This window comes from Uranotaenia lowii, chromosome 2 (assembly GCF_029784155.1).
Source record: "Uranotaenia lowii strain MFRU-FL chromosome 2, ASM2978415v1, whole genome shotgun sequence".
NCBI classification, from domain to species: Eukaryota; Metazoa; Arthropoda; class Insecta; order Diptera; family Culicidae; genus Uranotaenia; species Uranotaenia lowii.
Window position 1 is genome coordinate 252,784,815 of NC_073692.1, and position 22,204 is coordinate 252,807,018.

Consider the following 22,204-nt stretch of genomic DNA (forward strand, 5'->3'; position numbering starts at 1 on the left):
ATTTGTATTTTTCTTTTATGTTTTGAGAAATTACTACGAGTTTTGACATTTGACTCGATAATATCATCGCAGCTTCCACTGAGTGTCGTTCCAAGCTGCAAATCACCAATAACAATTTTTAGAAATTTATTTTCGATCTAAAAAAACACATCTTTTCGTGGCAACAAACGTCTTTCTGCTCTTTTATTTCCAAAGCCTCCTTTGATTACTAAAAAAAAATCATATACTGAATGAAACTATCGATCTTTTACCTACATTTTCAACTCTTTGAAAATTGAAAAGCTAAACTAATTCCCAGAGACATTTCCCGGAAAGTTCCGCCACTCTGAGAAGAACAGATGGAATGGTTGTAAAATACCTAAAATACGTATAATATTGAACCAAAACAAAGAATAGATTTCACACACTGCCACTAACGGTGAGCCCGCGCGCTCAGCGAGAAGATAATTGTATTCAAAAGAAAGAACAAATATTATTCTACATATTCATAAGCAGCAACGTGAGTCCAATGCAAAGTATATACAATGGCAACCCAAACAGTTGGTCGATCGGTTGAACGCTGGGCTGAGCCCCTGGGCGCATGGCGAGGTGACGCTCAATCTCTTCTTCTTCGCTTGATGGGTGCTGCTAAAACACCCAGAAGCGGATCGATTAAGCAGCAGCACTGTGTCCGTCCATCTCCCGAAACTGTGGGAATGAATTGAAAATTCTGTGCGAGTCTTTCTGAATTATAAAGAAAGGGGCCCATATAAACAAGTGCGTTATGCATATGAATGAATCGACGTTGTTCGAGGTACAGCTTAAGCGTTTTAATGGGGGTGGGCGGGCAAGATGGAGAAAGTGCCAAAATGTATCCCAAATTTCGGAAGGTGCTAATTGCAAGGTATCAAAATTAAACGATTGTAACGATATTGAAAATCAATTAGGTTGTTGGTCCACAGCAAGTAATGAGAAGCTATTCCCAGCCAGAGCCATCTTTTAAATGATACGCCATGAAATCTGGTCATTATATCAGAAGAATGGGAAAGCAGCAGAGAGCTTTTTGTAGCGCAGCTGGTGATCTCGCTGGGGGCAATCATTGATGTACCAACTACCAATACAATCTTTTTGTACCACTATTGACACCAGCTCAAGGTATTTGTTTACTCGCAAGCCTTTTCTATTTAACCGCGGTGAATTGTTAGCTTATTTTTATGAAACCACAACGGAAAGGGAAGCATTCTTCACCTTCTTTTTTGTTCGCCCATATTTTATTTCGGTGCTTTTACTAATTAGACAACCGTGTGAGTCTTTTCCATTAGCAGCTACTTCACAATGTTGGAAAATTTTCTTTCGAGGATTAAAGCTACGTTCGCGTGACTATTGAGGGCGAACACCATTAGGCCCGAAATTCAATCATTTCTAATTGAGACTGATGCGTGCTCTGCTACTTGAGCAAAAACGAAATAGTTTCTTTAAAACAAAAGTTTTTCGCACTCATTAACCTCCGGAGGACGCTGCTACATTGTGCCTAACATGAGTTGTCATTTTGATGCTCGGTTAGAAACACGCGTTTTGACGCGTGGTTAAAAAAAATGGAACCAATTTCAACTCTACGTTTTTCCAATTCAGTCCAGAGATTCATTGTTTAACGAGTTTGGTTTTCCGATTGATTGATTGTGTACGGCGAGTACCAGTCAGAGATTTCACAAAATTGCTGCAGCGAAGAAGACACGCGGAAACATTGGCGGAAGATCGATGCGCTGTTATGGGCTGAATAGATCGATACTGCTGTGCTGGCTGTGGAGCACCAGGACTTGAACCCGTACTCCCCGCCGCTCACAGGTCACAAGACTTGTAAACGAAAAGCGAGCACAGTGTAGAAGAAGCACAGAGATCGTATTAGGAGTTATTAAATTGCGCGAACTGCAATTTCATTATTGTTATTATTGTCGACTGACACGCCTCCTCAGGAGATATTTCCCACGGCACGAGACACGGCCGAGGAACCAGTCCCGGATGGAATATTGCTACTATTGACGTTGTACGCTCGTCGCTGAACTAAACTTGTTGAGCGAGCGCGTTCGATCTTTTCGGTCGTCGTCGTTGTCGGTTCGGCGAGATGTAGCGTAGCATGGTGGTGCACTTTTCGCCCACGAACAAATGAACGCCAGAACGATGGCAAAGGTGTGCACCCAATTTTTGCAATTGTTCAAAGGGGGGAAAAAGTTTCATTGAATCCGTTGTGCTACATCGACATCAGTCAGGATGACTCAATCACCACGCTTGGCGAGAGCATCCTCAAATATTAATCATAAATCAACTAGAACTTGAACGGAACCAGATTTCGCTCATTCAATCTTTTGTTGGAATGACTCAACCAGCTTAATGTTTATTTTTTTTGGAGTACGTGAGCCTGTCAGTTATAAGGATATGAACCACTCAGGATGTTTTAAACGTATTTCAGCAGTTATAAGTGATTTTATTTTATTTATAAAAAAAACAATCTTTAATTTTTTTTTCTTTTTCTATTACAGTTGTCAATCCGGCTGGAAGGGAGCGTTTTGCAACGAGTGCGAACCCTATCCCGGTTGTATCCACGGAACGTGCAAGAAGCCCTGGGAGTGTCTGTGCAACGAAGGCTGGGGAGGGTTGTTCTGCAATCAGGATCTGAATTTTTGCACTAATCACAAACCCTGCCAGAACGGGGGAACCTGCTTCAATACCGGCCAGGGGTCGTACACTTGCAAGTGCCCACCGGGATTCACCGGAACCGAATGCGAGACCCGAATCAGTAACTGCTCGGCGGAACCCTGTTTGAATGGTGGCCAGTGTCGGAATAGCCTGGACACTAGCGGGTACCGTTGCGATTGTCCCAAGGGCTGGATCGGGGAGCACTGCGAGAAAGAAACTACCACGTGTGCCGAGAAACCGTGTTTGCATGGAACGTGCAGGGATACGAATGTGGGGTTTAAGTGTGAGTGTCCGGCTGGATATAGTGGAACGGCGTGTGAAGTTCAAGTTGATGAATGTAACCCGAATCCATGCGTAAACGGTGGATCCTGTGTGAATCGCGGCGATTCGTTCAAATGCCAATGCTTGAGTGGCTACGGAGGTTCGAAATGCGAAAACAACATCGACGACTGCCAAGGAAATCCATGCCTAAACGGTGGTTCATGCGTAGATATGGTGAATCAGTTCCGGTGTCAGTGCATTCCTGGATTTATTGGATCGTTGTGCGAGAACAAAGTAGATCTTTGCTTGACGAAACCTTGCGCTAATGGTGGAGCATGTACCAACTTGAACAATGACTACCGATGCAAGTGTCGGCCAGGATTTACCGGCAAAGACTGCAGCATAGATGTTGACGAATGCAGCTCGTCTCCATGCAAAAACGGCGGAACATGCGTCAATCGTGTAAACAGCTTCCAGTGTGTTTGCGCCGGAGGATTCCGTGGATCAACTTGTGAGGATGAAGCTCTTTCAGCCAGCTGGGGAGACTCGCCAACTGGTAGCATTTCGGCTCACATGGCTAGTAGTCACCATGAGGCGCAAAGTGGTCGTAGCGATGGACTGAGCAGTGGACAAATAGTTTTGATTGCCATATTTTCAGTTGCAACGCCATTGGCAGCGTTCATCGCTACCGCCGTTGTGATTTGCATGAAACGCAAACGAAGGAGGGAACAAGAAAAAGACGACGCCGAAGCCAGGAAACAGAATGAACAAAACGCCTCCCACATGACGCATCATCATCACAGTTCAATCACTTCTCCCAAACGGAGCAGTAACGGTGCGCTATCGAATCTAGACACATCGCACCACATGATCAAAAACACCTGGGACAAGAGCATCAACAACATGTCTACTTCAGCAAGTTTGGATGATGGTTGTCTCATGAACAGCACCTTATATGGTACCGGATACACTGAAGCTAATGCTGCCGGTAGTGAGCAATGCTATCAGGCTGCTGCCATCTCCACCACCCTACAACGTGCCAAATCGCAGAAGCAGTTAAATACTGATCCCATGGTGATGCATCGGGCGTCTCAGCTAATCAGCAGCGGAGGAGGACCTTCTTCGAATGTTGCCGGTGGTGTTGGGTCTTCCGTTTCAGCTACCACATCCTCGGCGGTAGTGACCAGTTCGACCACCAGTAGCATGCCATCATCCAAAGATATGCTGCTCGACAAACGGATATCAGTGCTGTCCGATGCGCCCAGTCTGTGCAACTCCCGGTGGAGCGCTGCCCCCACAAACCGACAGATTGTTGGCCCATGCAGTCCGCCGCATGTGTAGGATTTAATGTAGATTTTTTTAAATTACGAACACTCCTTTTTATGTAAAAGATCTCTTTCATTTTCGATTAGTAGAAAATACACTACCAAAGTGTATTTTAATAATGTAATGCATTAAATTATTATCCATGATTACGGTATTTGAAAAAGCCTTAAAGTTTGTAACAATTTGAAATGACACAAGAGAGAATTTTCGTTTAAGAACTGATCAGATAGGTAGTTTTTTTTCTAAAAAAAAAACCTGCACGCCAAAACAAATTGAATAAAATGATAAGTTTAACTTTTGCCAGAAATAGATCATTGAGCATACAAAAAAGCTGAAATTGTAAATGATGAATTTTCCAATGACAATTTCTTTATAAGTAATAAAAAATCAGTCTATATTTTATACCATACAATTACTTTTGATCAATCAATTACAACTTTATGAAATAGCATTTTGGAACAAATACAAAAAAAACAAAAGAGCCTCGCCAAATTCGATTTCCGCATCGGAATGGGATATCGAAAATAGTCCCGTTATAGTTGAACTGCTTTAATTTGTTTATCAAAATATCAACAATGATCCGTTACAAGGCCAGTTCTAACATTAATGTTTAGAAAAGTGAATTTGTTTCCTTTGGCAGCAAATTGAAGAAAACGCTTTCTAAGCGCATTTGTAAATACGCAGCTGTACATTATACCTTCTTTGTCGCATTCTCTCTACCTTTTTAAATAAAACTTAAATAACATAGTCTTTATTGTTTACAATACGAATGATTTTTTGTAGAATATTTATAAATTGAGCCCCGTGTACATACTAACAATGACTGAAAGGAAATAGTATCCGGACGAGCGTTTCTCCATAGCCATACCCGTATTCTTCAATGCTGTCTTCCAACTGAGATACATTGGAGGACATTTTCTTTCAGCGTGGCTGAAACATTTCTTGGTAACTGTTTATTCACGTGCATCTATACTGTAAAATTCCAGCACATCAATAAGTCATATCTGCAAATAATTGTTATCACAAAACCCATTCATATCATGCAATCTTCCAAATTGTAAGCGTTTTGATTTTTTTTTAAAGAAACAAGTCTCTAACCATTGCCACCCACAGAATTGAATCCTAATAAACGTGTAACCATAAAATATAACAAATACTGAGTTCTGCTATGCAGGATTCCTAATATTTAAACAATAATAATAATTTATTTCAAATCGCTGGTGGAATCATTTCAGAACACTAAAGATAAAATTATTCAAATATCAAAAGAAATTGTAAATGTTTCGGTTTGACATCATTTGATTAAACGCAAATTGTTTCGGTCTTTTAAAGAAAATTGCATATCAACCAAAAATATATTTGTCGACTCATAACAGAAACGTTAGAAAATATTACCAACTATTTAAAAAAAAAGATCTCTTCAAATGGACAAATCTGACACGTTCCACTGGAAAGCAAAACGAAAATAAATTCATAGCGTTACTCAATCATCCAAACAAGTAATCAATTCCACACCCTAGGGCCAGTCATATCAGATCGTCTAACAATCATTAAAAGTGATTGTTCACACTAACTACATACTCACTTTCATCCACAATTCGTTTGTCTAAATTAATAAATGCATGATACCTAGAGCTGAGCCGTGACAAGAAAAACGATCCTATACAGTGTAATGTGTGACTCACATTTGATCTTTGAAAGAATTGGAAAAACGTGAGAGATAGGAAAAAGTATTGTGATCCATACTTAATTTTAACAGAAATGCAAAAAACCGCAAACATTTTAGTCCGTGTAAGCTGCAGTTATTATTATTACTATTAATATTATTATTATTATAAAGCCTAGTATTGAAAATTAAAACACGTATAAACAATTATTGCTGTAGGAAGTGAGAAGTGACAGCAGTAAAGAAGAAAAGAACTAAGTCAAATCTATAGTTTACATGTTTTTTGTAAATTGGTACTTTTTATAATATATTGAACAATTGACTGAATTTAAATGGATTTATAAATAAAAGAAATAAGCAATAAGTGAAAACAAAGTGTTATCAATTTCTGGATCCGAAAATCGTCTGAATTATCACAATCTTTTCGAAATTTTATATGCTAATGGGTTTGAATTAGTATGCATAAATGTATTTAAATTTTATTTTGCTTTTTCTTAATTGGTTGTTACTTTAATGGTTAAGTTATAAATTTATTATCTTTATTAGTTTATTCCAATATTATTAATTAAACAATTACATAATAAAGTTCGGGATTTTTAAAGTAGTTTTTCTTCTATATCATGAATGATTTACTTATTTAAAATTATTTTGATTCCTTAATTTGATTCATAATTTCACATCTTGTATTCTTATTTTCTATCCCCGAATAAGATGGCGCTTAACTTGTCAAAATTACAGTTGCATAATGTTCATGATTGAAACAACATCAAACACTAATTTTGCTACCACTAAATCAATCAACCCAGATAAGTGGATAATAGCGCAAAATTATAGTAAACTCCAATGGTAGTAAATTAATTTGATACCTGCATGTACCTACCTATGGTGACATAAATTATTCGAGAGTAGGTATAACATGCACTTTTTGCAATGAGCACATGGAGCGCAATTTGCAAATAGGTTGCAATCTAGAGGTGGTTTCATCTTTTTTATTATTTAGCTAAGTACTTAGAGGTGTGCTTAGTTCAAAACATATCCGTATGACACCACCGCTGAGCGCTGCAGTTTAACGTGCGCTTTTTTTTTCCTTTGTAGGCTAACTGTGGGTTGCTAAACTAAACGTTCGTTGCCGGTACCTAAATCGTTTTCTATGACAAGTTGCTCGCTCGCTTTTAGTTGGTTAATAATTGACGGAACAAAAACTATTGATGCGCAGCCTAAGCTGGATTAGCAACTGAACATATGTGAGGTAGAGAAAATCAATCTGCTTACGTATTAGAAGGTCTGATTCTTCATAGCAATTTCCCAACTACGAGGTCTTTCGATTTATGAAGTCCACCATTTTACTCGGATGAGGTTGAATCAGTTTATTTATATCTAGGTGTAGTTACGTTTGTACCTGATGATTTCGCATTGATCTATGACCTGATGACTTCATAACGATGAATCATCACGATAGATGAGAAGTTTTGAACAAGACTCATCTTTTACAATGCAATATTAACAAAAGTTTTTGATGGTTTAAAACAAAAACTATATAATGGTTATGAAAAAGTTGGTAAAATTACATATCAACAATCACAACTCGATCTAAACCACATGTTAGTCATTTGAATGATTATAACACATCTTAAACTTGATTTTTCATCATGGTGATCTATTATTTTCTGCCCTGTGTGGTCCTTGAAAATAATTTTAAAAAAATAATCAAAACTACATTTTGAGGAAAAAAAATCATTTTAAGATTTTGTTGGTCGAACGATGACCTGCATTTTTGTCATTTGTGGAATTTTTATAGTTATTGTTATATTGTTATTTTAGTTAATTTTTTAATTTTGCAATTTTTAGCATTGTGGACACAATGTGAGAATATGAATCTAAAAAAAACCTCTTGAACTGTTGGAATTTAAGTTTAAAACGATTTTCACACCGCGGGTATGTTTCCAAAATGTTGCACAGGTCATTTGTTTAGTCGAAAATTGAAAATCAAAGCCGAAAGCCCGCAGTTACTGTGTGGGAGGTTAATAATAGGTAGGTAGGTACTTGTGGTCTAGTGACATATTTCGCTACAGACAGAGAGACGATCGATTTCACACGCGATACTGAAAGCATGCAACATCAAACAATAAAATTAGCATAAAACCTACCACCCTCTTCTATAGTTACATAGGTATCCATACCTAGTCGTTGGAAGAGAATATGGAGGGGGTTTTGGGTTCGCAGAGACATTTGAAATCGAAAACCTTGCGTTTTCAGCAACACGCTCAACTTGGGGTTGTTGATTTGGCGATTCTCTCGTAGATACCCCCGAAACGTACATGCCTACCTGCATACTCGCGAACGTATCTCTGACCTATCTGTGTACGAAATTCCGATTCATAAAATAACGGGCGTAGAATTCGACAAAATAACGACACATTGCATAGCAGAGCTTAAGCCGGGTTGACTATTTTTTGCCATTCGCGTATGCATCCCAACAGCATTATTTATGTATTATAATAGATTTCACTCTCTCGCCTGTGTTAGATTGGAAGGAGCAGAAAAAGAATGGAAAAAGGCATTACTGTATAAAAAGGGGTGTTTCACGTCGAGTATCGAGTGTATATTATAATGCCACAATAAAGATACTCCTACAATAGTTGTCACGCTGCTCCGAATCGAAGTTCGATGATCGTTTGCGACATTTGACGTTTTCCTTTATATTTTTACTTCTTACAATAAATTATAGGCGTTTTCGATTTGATTAAGCGAAAGAGAAAGTTGAGGCCCTTACTTGTATTCAAATATCCTACCTACAATTTTTCAACAGAAATCGAATGTCTTACTTTCATTATCATTATGAAACTCTCGCCTAAAGCGCTCGACAATGAGAAAATCGCCTGTGAAATTTTAGTTTAAGTTAAAAGAGAATGAAAGAAATCTAGGTAAGGAAAGAATATAAATTGAAAAACAATCCAAGGCGAAAAGAATTAATAATCAGAGTTTTAAACTAATTGAAATGAAATGCAGAATAAAAATCAGAGTTCCGAATTTCAGAATTTTTTTTTTTTATATTATTTCTCTTCATAATAAAAAAAAAAAAAAAATTCGGCTATAAAAAATCAATTACAAAACATCGTTCAAATAATCGAAAATAGTTAGGCCAAGATTTCTGACCGTTGACCGTAGGCGACAACTCAATCCAGTTGGAACTTGCGCACAAAACGAAAATAAGAAATCTACCTAGCCATCGATCGAACGATAACGCACAATAGAAGGCTTAACAGAGCAACCACATGCTAAATTTTTTGTCCGTTCGACACATGTGCATTCACATGGCGGTCGAACCATCCATAATTAACTGTATCGAAAAACGTAGTGCCTTCTCTATTGGGTACTACTTCTTCAATACAGTTAATTGTTGTGGGACAAAGAATTTAGTATGTGGTCAAGCTTCTATTTCAAATGCTCTTCGCTCTTTTCACCACCTTAGAATTTTCTTCTGATATTCTATCCGTCTTTCATTTCAACTCTTTAACCCTCACCGATAAAGCCGCAAATTAATTTTTCATAAAAGAATTTCAGAATTGAAATTTAGAGTTAGGATTCAGATTTCAGAATCACAATTCGTTGAAAAAATGAGACCATTAGAGAAAATTTGATTTTTAGAAAAGTAAAAAAAATCATTTGGAAAATGTTGGAAAAAATAACGAATGTAGGATTAAAAAATATTGTAGGATGCATGTAGGATCTAGAGTGTCCATTTCCCGGCCATTTTAGCGTTCCCGGGAATCGGGAAATCTGACGATCCTTTTCCCGGGAATTCCCGGGATCCCGGGAAAAATTGAAAATGAAGTTTCAACAATGAAGATTATAACCATCTTCTGCGTATTTTTAAATTAAAGGTAGTACCTAGTTTTGCAAAACATTTCAAACTTTTTTAATGCCTAAAAAATTCAATAAGCATACTAAAGACCCAGAAACAAAGCACTTTAACCGACAAACTGGTCTGATTCTAGCTGCAAAAACTTGAAATAATTGAGAAAGACTTCCCACTATCGATTGAAGTTAGTTAGCTAGACTTCAGGTTATTCATCAATTATCGTAAATTTTCAGATAACTATCCATTTGTTTTACAATGTCATTTTTTCTGATGATTTTGCTACTGTCTATAGTATTCGAAACGGAAGTTCAAAATGATGAATGTTGCAAAATAAAATATTCAAATTCTTTCCGTAGCGTTTCATTATTGGAATTGTTTGGTTTTACAGTCTCTTTGGTGTTTTTCACTTTTACATTTAGTTTTCGATTGAAAAAACATTTTTATCAAGTTCAATGTATTAACCAGATTTAAGAAAAAATTATTTAAAACTAAGCCATCAAGGTAGAACTGGTAGAACTATCATTTTCCTCACTCAATCTTATTCACTTTTTCCGATTAAGATCGTGTAAATTTGTAGTAACTCAATGTGCTAAATTACTGGCTTCGGGAATTCCCGGGATTTTTGAGGCGTTTCCCGGGATTCGGGAATTCCCGAATTTTTCTAAATCCCGGGAATTCCCGACCGGGAAATCCCGGGTAGGACACTCTAGTAGGATCTATTTGCCTTATTTTTTTAATATCTCAATTGACTGTTGATCGAGTTTACAAAATTGAACATCAAATTAAAACTTCAGAATGCATTCAACTACGCTCAAATTTTTGGATAGATCGACTTATTTATGTACAAGATACGCAATGTTGTATAAGAATTTATCCTTTCAAAAATTTAAATATATGATTAAAATTCAATTTTTTATGAAAGTCAGATTATTTATAATGAATGTAGCTCTTCAGCATTTCATCAATCTTCATGAAACTAGAACATCACGTTGATATATTTCCCAGAAACATGCCAGGTGATCTTCTTACCAAATTAAGTTTCAAGAAGTTATGATTGTTTTTCTCTGGTAATAAGAACCAAATAACTATTTACTACTTGAGATGACTCCGGTCTTGTCCGAAGGCAGATTTTAGGATTTTGGGTTCAAAATTTCCTATTGTGCAATAAGTTGAATTATGTAAATATGTAAATATCCTTCCAGAACATTGAATAAGCGGGAAAAAACTAATAAAAATCGCTTCAAAAGCTGACACATTTGAACAAAACATTCTTTAAAAAATGTTAGTGGTTAATCGGAACAAATAACAAAATATGATTTTTTGCCGAAAAATTTTCAAGTTTAAAATTTTGCGTGATTCAAAAAAATCAAGGTTTTTCACGCGACCTCCGACCAGAAAAAATCGAAAAATATGATTTTGTGCCGAGAAATTTTCAAGTTTAAAATTTTGCGTGATTCAAAAAAATAAATTTTTGCCGAAAAATTTTCAAGTTGAAAATTTTTCGTGATTAAAAAAATTCAAGGTTTTTCGCACGACCCCCGACCAGAAAAAATAGAAAAAAAAAAAGATTTTTTCCCGAAAAATTTTCAAGTTGAAAATTTTGCGTGATTCAAAAAATTCAAGGTTTTTCGCACGACCCCCGACCAGAAAAAATCGAAAAAAAAGATTTTTTCCCGAAAAATTTTCAAGTTGAAAATTCTGCGTGATTCAAAAAATTCAAAGTTTTTCATGCGACCCCCGACTAGAAAAAATCGGAAATCAGATTTTTTAAATCACGCAAAATTTTAAACTTGAAAATTTTTCGATTAAAAATCTTTTTTTTCGATTTTTCTAGTCGGGGGTCGTGCGAAAAACCTTGAATTTTTTGAATCACACAAAATTTTCAACTTGAAAAGTTTTCGGAAAAAAATCATTTTTTTCGATTTTTTCTAGTCGGGGGTAGTGCGGAAAACCTTGAATTTTTTGAATCACGCAAAATTTTCAACTTGAAAATTTTTCGGGAAAAAATCATTTTTTTCGATTTTTTCTGGTCGGGGGTCGTGCGAAAAACCTTGAATTTTTTGAATCACGCAAAATTTTCAACTTGAAAATTTTTCGGGAAAAAATCATTTTTTTCGATTTTTCCTGATCGGGGGTCGTGCGAAAAACCTTGAATTTTTTGAATCACGCAAAATTTTCAACTTGAAAATTTTTCGGGAAAAAATCATTTTTTTCGATTTTTTCTGGTCGGGGGTAGTGCGAAAAACCTTGAATTTTTTAAATCACGCAAAATTTTCAACTTGAAAATTTTTCGGGAAAAAATCATTTTTTTTCGATTTTTTCTGGTCGGGGGTCGTGCGAAAAACCTTGAATTTTTGGAATCACGCAAAATTTTCAACTTGAAAATTTTTCGGGAAAAAATCATTTTTTTCGATTTTTTCTGGTCGGGGGTAGTGCGAAAAACCTTAAATTTTTTGAATCACGCAAAATTTTCAACTTGAAATTTTTTCGGGAAAAAATCATTTTTTTCGATTTTTTCTGGTCGGGGGTCGTGCGAAAAACCTTGAATTTTTTGAATCACGCAAAATTTTCAACTTGAAAATTTTTCGGGAAAAAATCATTTTTTTCGATTTTTTCTGGTCAGGGGTCGTACGAAAAACCTTGAATTTTTTGAATCACGCAAAATTTTCAACTTGAAAATTTTTCGGGAAAAAATCATTTTTTTCGATTTTTTCTGGTCGGGGGTAGTGCGAAAAACCTTGAATTTTTTGAATCACGCAAAATTTTCAACTTGAAATTTTTTCGGGAAAAAATCATTTTTTTCGATTTTTTCTGGTCGGGGGTCGTGCGAAAAACCTTGAATTTTTTGAATCACGCAAAATTTTCAACTTGAAAATTTTTCGGGAAAAAATATTTTTTTCGATTTTTTCTGGTCAGGGGTCGTACGAAAAACCTTGAATTTTTTGAATCACGCAAAATTTTCAACTTGAAAATTTTTCGGGAAAAAATCATTTTTTTCGATTTTTTCTGGTCGGGGGTTGTGCGAAAAACCTTGAATTTTTTGAATCACGCAAAATTTTCAACTCGAAAATTTTTCGGGAAAAAATCATTTTTTTTTCGTTTTTTTCTGGCCGAGGGTAGTGCGAAAATCCTTGAATTTTTTGAATCACGCAAAATTTTCAACTTGAAAAGTTTTCGGGAAAAAATCATTTTTTTCGATTTTTTCTGGTCGGGTGTCGTGCGAAAAACCTTGAATTTTTTGAATCACGCAAAATTTTCAACTTGAAAATTTTTCGAGAAAAAATCATTTTTTTTCGATTTCTTCTGGTCGGGGGTCGTGCGAAAAACCTTGAATATTTTGAATCACGCAAAATTTTCAACTTGAAAATTTTTCGAGAAAAAATCATTTTTTTCGATTTTTTCTGGTCGGGGGTCGTGCGAAAAACCTTGAATTTTTTTAATCACGCAAAATTTTCAACTTGAAAATTTTTCGGAAAAAAATCATTTTTTTCGATTTTTTCTGGTCGGGGGTCGTGCGAAAAACCTTGAATTTTTTGAATCACGCAAAATTTTCAACTTGAAAATTTTTCGGGAAAAAATCATTTTTTTCGATTTTTTCTGGTCAGGGGTCGTGCGAAAAAACTTGAATTTTTTGAATCACGCAAAATTTTCAACTTGAAAATTTTTCGAAAAAAAATCTTTTTTTTCGGTTTTTTCTGGTCGGGGGTCGTGCGAAAAAACTTGAATTTTTTGAATCACGCTAAATTTTCAGCTTGAAAATTTTTCGGGAAAAAATCATTTTTTTCGATTTTTTCTGGTCGGGGTTCGTGCGAAAAAACTTGAATTTTTTGAATCACGCAAAATTTTCAACTTGAAAATTTTTCGGGAAAAAATCATTTTTTTTCGATTTTTTCTGGTCGGGGGTCGTGCGAAAAACCTTGAATTTTTTGAATCACGCAAAATTTTCAACTTGAAAATTTTTCGGGAAAAAATCATTTTTTTCGATTTTTTCTGGTCGGGGGTCGTGCGAAAACTTTGAATTTTTTGAATCACGCAAAATTTTCAACTTGAAAATTTTTCGGGAAAAAATCATTTTTTTTCGATTTTTTCTGGTCGGGGGTCGTGCGAAAAAACTTGAATTTTTTGAATCACGCAAAATTTTCAACTTGAAAATTTTTCGAGAAAAAATCATTTTTTTCGATTTTTTCTGGTCGGGGGTCGTGCGAAAAAACTTGAATTTTTTGAATCACGTAAAATTTTCAACTTGAAAATTTTTCGGGAAAAAATCATTTTTTTCGATTTTTTCTGGTCGGGGGTCGTGCGAAAAACCTTGAATTTTTTGAATCACGCAAAATTTTCAACTTGAAAATTTTTCGGGAAAAAATCATTTTTTTCGATTTTTTCTGCTCGGGGGTCGTGCGAAAAACCTTGAATTTTTTGAATCACGCAAAATTTTCAACTTGAAAATTTTTCGGGAAAAAATCATTATTTTCTGGTCGGGGGTCGTGCGAAAAAACCTTGAATTTTTTGAATCACGCAAAATTTTCAACTTGAAAATTTTTCGGGAAAAATTCATTTTTTTCGATTTTTTCTGGTCGGGGGTCGTGCGAAAAACTTTGAATTTTTTGAATCACGCAAAATTTTCAACTTGAAAATTTTTCGGGAAAAAATCATTTTTTTCGATTTTTTCTGGTCGGGGGTCGTGCGAAAAACCTTGAATTTTTTTAATCACGCAAAATTTTCAACTTGAAAATTTTTCGGAAAAAAATCATTTTTTTCGATTTTTTCTGGTCGGGGGTCGTGCGAAAAACTTGAATTTTTTTAATCACGCTAAATTTTCAACTTGAAAATTTTTCGGGAAAAAATCATTTTTTTCGATTTTTTCTGGTCGGGGGTCGTGCGAAAAAACTTGAGTTTTTTGAATCACGCTAAATTTTCAACTTGAAAATTTTTCGGAAAAAAATCATTTTTTTCGATTTTTTCTGGTCGGGGGTCGTGCGAAAAAACTTGAATTTTTTGAATCACGCAAAATTTTCAACTTGAAAATTTTTCGAGAAAAAATCATTTTTTTCGATTTTTTCTGGTCGGGGGTCGTGCGAAAAACCTTGAATTTTTTGAATCACGCAAAATTTTCAACTTGAAAATTTTTCGGGAAAAAATCATTTTTTTCGATTTTTTTCTGGTCGGGGGTCGTGCGAAAAACCTTGAATTTTTTGAATCACGCAAAATTTTCAACTTGAAAATTTTTCGGGAAAAAATCATTTTTTTCGATTTTTTCTGGTCAGGGGTCGTGCGAAAAAACTTGAATTTTTTGAATCACGCAAAATTTTCAACTTGAAAATTTTTTGGGAAAAAATCATTTATTTCGATTTTTTCTGGTCGGGGGTCGTGCGAAAAAACTTGAATTTTTTGAATCACGCAAAATTTTCAACTTGAAAATTTTTCGGGAAAAAATCATTTTTTTCGGTTTTTTCTGGTCGGGTATCGTGCGAAAAAACTTGAATTTTTTGAATCACGCAAAATTTTCAACTTGAAAATTTTTCGGGAAAAAATCATTTTTTTCGATTTTTTCTGGTCGGGGGTCGTGCGAAAAAACTTGAATTTTTTGAATCACGCAAAATTTTCAACTTGAAAATTTTTCGGAATAAAATCATTTTTTTCGGTTTTTTCTGCTCGGGGGTCGTGCGAGAAAACTTGAATTTTTTTTATCACGCTAAATTTTCAACTTGAAAATTTTTCGGGAAAAAATCATTTTTTCGATTTTTTCTGGTCGGGGGTCGTGCGAAAAACCTTGAATTTTTTGAATCACGCAAAATTTTCAACTTGAAAATTTTCCGAAAAAAAATCATTTTTTTCGGTTTTTTCTGGTCGGGGGTCGTGCGAAAAAACTTGAATTTTTTGAATCACGCAAAATTTTCAGCTTGAAAATTTTTCGGGAAAAAATCGTTTTTTTCGATTTTTTCTGGTCGGGGTTCGTGCGAAAAAACTTGAATTTTTTGAATCACGCAAAATTTTCAACTTGAAAATTTTTCGGGAAAAAATCATTTTTTTCGATTTTTTCTGGTCGGGGGTCGTGCGAAAAACCTTGAATTTTTTGAATCACGCAAAATTTTCAACTTGAAATTTTTTCGGGAAAAAATCATTATTTTCGATTTTTTCTGGTCGGGGGTCGTGCGAAAAAACCTTGAATTTTTTGAATCACGCAAAATTTTCAACTTGAAAATTTTTCGGGAAAAATTCATTTTTATCGATTTTTTCTGGTCGGGGGTCGTGCGAAAAACCTTGAATTTTTTGAATCACGCAAAATTTTCAACTTGAAAATTTTTCGGGAAAAAATCTTTTTTTTCGATTTTTCCTGATCGGGGGTCGTGCGAAAAACCTTGAATTTTTTAAATCACGCAAAATTTTCAACTTGAAAATTTTTCGGGAAAAAATCATTTTTTTTCGATTTTTTCTGGTCGGGGGTCGTGCGAAAAACCTTGAATTTTTGGAATCACGCAAAATTTTCAACTTGAAAATTTTTCGGGAAAAAATCATTTTTTTCGATTTTTTCTGGTCGGGGGTAGTGCGAAAAACCTTGAATTTTTTGAATCACGCAAAATTTTCAACTTGAAAATTTTTCGAGAAAAAATCATTTTTTTCGATTTTTTCTGATCGGGGGTCGTGCGAAAAACCTTGAATTTTTTGAATCACGCAAAATTTTCAACTTGAAAATTTTTCGGGAAAAAATCATTTTTTTCGATTTTTTCTGGTCGGGGGTAGTGCGAAAAACCTTAAATTTTTTGAATCACGCAAAATTTTCAACTTGAATTTTTTTCGGGAAAAAATCATTTTTTTCGATTTTTTCTGGTCGGGGGTCGTGCGAAAAACCTTGAATTTTTTGAATCACGCAAAATTTTCAACTTGAAAATTTTTCGGGAAAAAATATTTTTTTCGATTTTTTCTGGTCAGGGGTCGTACGAAAAACCTTGAATTTTTTGAATCACGCAAAATTTTCAACTTGAAAATTTTTCGGGAAAAAATCATTTTTTTCGATTTTTTCTGGTCGGGGGTTGTGCGAAAAACCTTGAATTTTTTGAATCACGCAAAATTTTCAACTCGAAAATTTTTCGGGAAAAAATCATTTTTTTTTTTCGTTTTTTTCTGGCCGGGGGTAGTGCGAAAATCCTTGAATTTTTTGAATCACGCAAAATTTTCAACTTGAAAAGTTTTCGGGAAAAAATCATTTTTTTCGATTTTTTCTGGTCGGGTGTCGTGCGCAAAACCTTGAATTTTTTGAATCACGCAAAATTTTCAACTTGAAAATTTTTCGAGAAAAAATCATTTTTTTTCGATTTCTTCTGGTCGGGGGTCGTGCGAAAAACCTTGAATTTTTTGAATCACGCAAAATTTTCAACTTGAAAATTTTTCGAGAAAAAATCATTTTTTTCGATTTTTTCTGGTCGGGGGTCGTGCGAAAAACCTTGAATTTTTTGAATCACGCAAAATTTTCAACTTGAAAATTTTTCGGGAAAAAATATTTTTTTCGATTTTTTCTGGTCGGGGGTCGTACGAAAAACCTTGAATTTTTTGAATCACGCAAAATTTTCAACTTGAAAATTTTTCGGGAAAAAATCTTTTTTTTCGATTTTTTCTGGTCGGGGGTTGTGCGAAAAACCTTGAATTTTTTGAATCACGCAAAATTTTCAACTCGAAAATTTTTCGGGAAAAAATCATTTTTTTTTCGTTTTTTTCTGGCCGGGGGTAGTGCGAAAATCCTTGAATTTTTTGAATCACGCAAAATTTTCAACTTGAAAATTTTTCGGGAAAAAATCATTTTTTTCGATTTTTTCTGGTCGGGTGTCGTGCGAAAAACCTTGAATTTTTTTAATCACGCAAAATTTTCAACTTGAAAATTTTTCGGAAAAAAATCATTTTTTTCGGTTTTTTCTGGTCGGGGGTCGTGCGAAAAAACTTGAATTTTTTTAATCACGCAAAATTTTCAACTTGAAAATTTTTCGGAAAAAAATCATTTTTTTCGATTTTTTCTGGTCGGGGGTCGTGCGAAAAAACTTGAATTTTTTGAATCACGCAAAATTTTCAACTTGAAAATTTTTCGAGAAAAAATCATTTTTTTCGATTTTTTCTGGTCGGGGGTCGTGCGAAAAACCTTGAATTTTTTGAATCACGCAAAATTTTCAACTTGAAAATTTTTCGGGAAAAAATCATTTTTTTCGATTTTTTCTGGTCAGGGGTCGTGCGAAAAAACTTGAATTTTTTGAATCACGCAAAATTTTCAACTTGAAAATTTTTCGAAAAAAAATCATTTTTTTCGGTTTTTTCTGGTCGGGGGTCGTGCGAAAAAACTTGAATTTTTTGAATCACGCTAAATTTTCAGCTTGAAAATTTTTCGGGAAAAAATCATTTTTTTCGATTTTTTCTGGTCGGGATTCGTGCGAAAAAACTTGAATTTTTTTAATCACGCAAAATTTTCAACTTGAAAATTTTTCGGGAAAAAATCATTTTTTTTCGATTTTTTCTGGTCGGGGGTCGTGCGAAAAACCTTGAATTTTTTGAATCACGCAAAATTTTCAACTTGAAAATTTTTCGGGAAAAAATCATTTTTTTCGATTTTTTCTGGTCGGGGGTCGTGCGAAAACTTTGAATTTTTTGAATCACGCAAAATTTTCAACTTGAAAATTTTTCGGGAAAAAATCATTTTTTTCGATTTTTTCTGGTCGGGGGTCGTGCGAAAAAACTTGAATTTTTTGAATCACGCAAAATTTTCAACTTGAAAATTTTTCGAGAAAAAATCATTTTTTTCGATTTTTTCTGGTCGGGGGTCGTGCGAAAAACCTTGAATTTTTTGAATCACGTAAAATTTTCAACTTGAAAATTTTTCGGAAAAAAATCATTTTTTTCGGTTTTTTCTGGTCGGGGGTCGTGCGAAAAAACTTGAATTTTTTTAATCACGCTAAATTTTCAACTTGAAAATTTTTCGGGAAAAAATCATTTTTTTCGATTTTTTCTGGTCGGGGGTCGTGCGAAAAAACTTGAATTTTTTGAATCACGCAAAATTTTCAACTTGAAAATTTTTCGGAATAAAATCATTTTTTTCGGTTTTTTCTGCTCGGGGGTCGTGCGAAAAAACTTGAATTTTTTGAATCACGCAAAATTTTCAACTTGAAAATTTTTCGGGAAAAAATAATTTTTTTCGGTTTTTTCTGGTCGGGTATCGTGCGAAAAAACTTGAATTTTTTGAATCACGCAAAATTTTCAACTTGAAAATTTTTCGGGAAAAAATCATTTTTTTCGATTTTTTCTGGTCGGGGGTCGTGCGAAAAAACTTGAATTTTTTGAATCACGCAAAATTTTCAACTTGAAAATTTTTCGGAATAAAATCATTTTTTTCGGTTTTTTCTGCTCGGGGGTCGTGCGAGAAAACTTGAATTTTTTTTATCACGCTAAATTTTCAACTTGAAAATTTTTCGGGAAAAAATCATTTTTTCGATTTTTTCTGGTCGGGGGTCGTGCGAAAAACCTTGAATTTTTTGAATCACGCAAAATTTTCAACTTGAAAATTTTCCGAAAAAAAATCATTTTTTTCGGTTTTTTCTGGTCGGGGGTCGTGCGAAAAAACTTGAATTTTTTGAATCACGCAAAATTTTCAGCTTGAAAATTTTTCGGGAAAAAATCGTTTTTTTCGATTTTTTCTGGTCGGGGTTCGTGCGAAAAAACTTGAATTTTTTGAATCACGCAAAATTTTCAACTTGAAAATTTTTCGGGAAAAAATCATTTTTTTCGATTTTTTCTGGTCGGGGGTCGTGCGAAAAAACCTTGAATTTTTTGAATCACGCAAAATTTTCAACTTGAAAATTTTTCGGGAAAAATTCATTTTTTTCGATTTTTTTCTGGTCGGGGGTCGTGCGAAAAACCTTGAATTTTTTGAATCACGCAAAATTTTCAACTTGAAAATTTTTCGGGAAAAAATCTTTTTTTTCGATTTTTTCTGGTCGGGGGTCGTGCGAAAAAACTTGAATTTTTTTAATCACGCAAAATTTTCAACTTGAAAATTTTTCGAGAAAAAATCATTTTTTTCGATTTTTTCTGGTCGGGGGTCGTGCGAAAAAACCTTAAATTTTTTGAATCACGCAAAATTTTCAACTTGAAAATTTTTCGGGAAAAAATCATTATTTTCGATTTTTTCTGGTCGGGGGTCGTGCGAAAAAACTTGAATTTTTTGAATCACGCAAAATTTTCAACTTGAAAATTTTTCGGGAAAAAAATCATTTTTTTCGATTTTTTCTGGTCGGGGGTCGTGCGAAAAAACTTGAGTTTTTTGAATCACGCAAAATTTTCAACTTGAAAATTTTTCGGGAAAAATCATTTTTTTCGATTTTTTCTGGTCGGGGGTCGTGCAAAAAAACATGAATTTTTTGAATCACGCAAAATTTTCAACTTGAAAATTTTTCGAGAAAAAATCATTTTTTTCAATTTTTTCTGGTCGGGGGTCGTGCGAAAAACCTTGAATTTTTTGAATCACGCAAAATTTTCAACTTGAAAATTTTTCGGGAAAAAATCATTTTTTTCGATTTTTTCTGGTCGGGGGTCGTGCGAAAAACCTTGAATTTTTTTAATCACGCAAAATTTTCAACTTGAAAATTTTTCGAGAAAAAATCATTTTTTTCGATTTTTTCTGGTCGGGGGTCGTGCGAAAAACCTTGAATTTTTTGAATCACGCAAAATTTTCAACTTGAAAATTTTTCGGGAAAAAATCATTTTTTTCGATTTTTTCTGGTCGGGGGTCGTGCGAAAAACCTTGAAAATTTTTCGGGAAAAAATCATTTTTTTCGATTTTTTCTGGTCGGGGGTCGTGCGAAAAACCTTGAATTTTTTGAATCACGCAAAATTTTCAACTTGAAAATTTTTCGAGAAAAAATCATTTTTTTCGATTTTTTCTGGTCGGGGGTCGTGCGAAAAACCTTGAATTTTTTGAATCACGCAAAATTTTCAACTTGAAAATTTTTCGAGAAAACATCATTTTTTTCGATTTTTTCTGGTCGGGGGTCGTGCGAAAAAACCTTAAATTTTCAACTTGAAAATTTTTCGGGAAAAATTCATTTTTTTCGATTTTTTCTGGTCGGGGGTCGTGCGAAAAAACTTGAATTTTTTGAATCACGCAAAATTTTCAACTTGAAAATTTTTCGGGAAAAAATCATTTTTTTCGATTTTTTCTGGTCGGGGGTCGTGCGAAAAACCTTGAATTTTTTGAATCACGCAAAATTTTCAACTTGAAAATTTTTTGGGAAAAAATCATTTTTTTCGATTTTTTCTGGTCAGGGGTCGTGCGAAAAAACTTGAATTTTTTGAATCACGCAAAATTTTTAACTTGAAAATTTTTCGGGAAAAAATCATTTTTTTCGATTTTTTCTGGTCGGGGGTCGTGCGAAAAACCTTGAATTTTTTGAATCACGCAAAATTTTCAACTTGAAAATTTTTCGGGAAAAAATCATTTTTTTCGATTTTTTCTGGTCGGGGGTCGTGCGAAAAACCTTGAATTTTTTGAATAACGCAAAATTTTCAACTTGAAAATTTTTCGGGAAAAAATCATTTTTTTTCGATTTTTTCTGGTCAGCGGTCGTGCGAAAAAACTTGAATTTTTTGAATCACGCAAAATTTTCAACTTGAAAATTTTTCGGGAAAAAATCATTTTTTTCGATTTTTTCTGGTCGGGGGTCGTGCGAAAAACCTTGAATTTTTTGAATCACGCAAAATTTTCAACTTGAAAATTTTTCGGGAAAAAAATCATTTTTTTTCGATTTTTTCTGGTCGGGGGTCGTGCGAAAAAACTTGAATTTTTTGAATCACGCAAAATTTTTAAACTTGAAAATTTTTCGAGAAAAAATCATTTTTTTCGATTTTTTCTGGTCGGGGGTCGTGCGAAAAACCTTGAATTTTTTGAATCACGCAAAATTTTCAACTTGAAAATTTTTTGGGAAAAAATCATTTTTTTCGATTTTTTCTGGTCGGGGGTCGTGCGAAAAACCTTGAATTTTTTGAATCACGCAAAATTTTCAACTTGAAAATTTTTCGGGAAAAAATCATTTTTTTCGATTTTTTCTGGTCAGCGGTTGTGCGAAAAAACTTGAATTTTTTGAATCACGCAAAATTTTCAACTTGAAAATTTTTCGGGAAAAAATCATTTTTTTCGATTTTTTCTGGTCGGGGGTCGTGCGAAAAACCTTGAATTTTTTGAATCACGCAAAATTTTCAACTTGAAAATTTTTCGGGAAAAAATAATTTTTTTTCGATTTTTTCTGGTCGGGGGTCGTGCGAAAAAACTTGAATTTTTTGAATCACGCAAAATTTTCAACTTGAAAATTTTTCGTGAAAAAATCATTTTTTTCGATTTTTTCTGGTCGGGGGTCGTGCGAAAAAACTTGAGATTTTTGAATCAC

At 34.3% G+C, this 22,204-nt stretch overlaps 1 protein-coding gene across 1 annotated transcript in view; it reads left to right on the forward strand.

Annotated features, from left to right (window-relative positions):
* LOC129745884 (neurogenic locus protein delta) overlaps positions 1 to 5,851 on the forward strand; it is a 49,412-nt gene extending 43,561 nt beyond the window's left edge. Inside the window, exon 6 of the mRNA XM_055739256.1 lies at positions 2,517 to 5,851. Coding sequence (XP_055595231.1) covers positions 2,517 to 4,275 — 1,759 coding nt within the window. The 3' untranslated portion in view covers positions 4,276 to 5,851. The remainder of the gene's footprint in view (positions 1 to 2,516) is intronic.
* Positions 5,852 to 22,204: the final 16,353 nt, after the last annotated feature.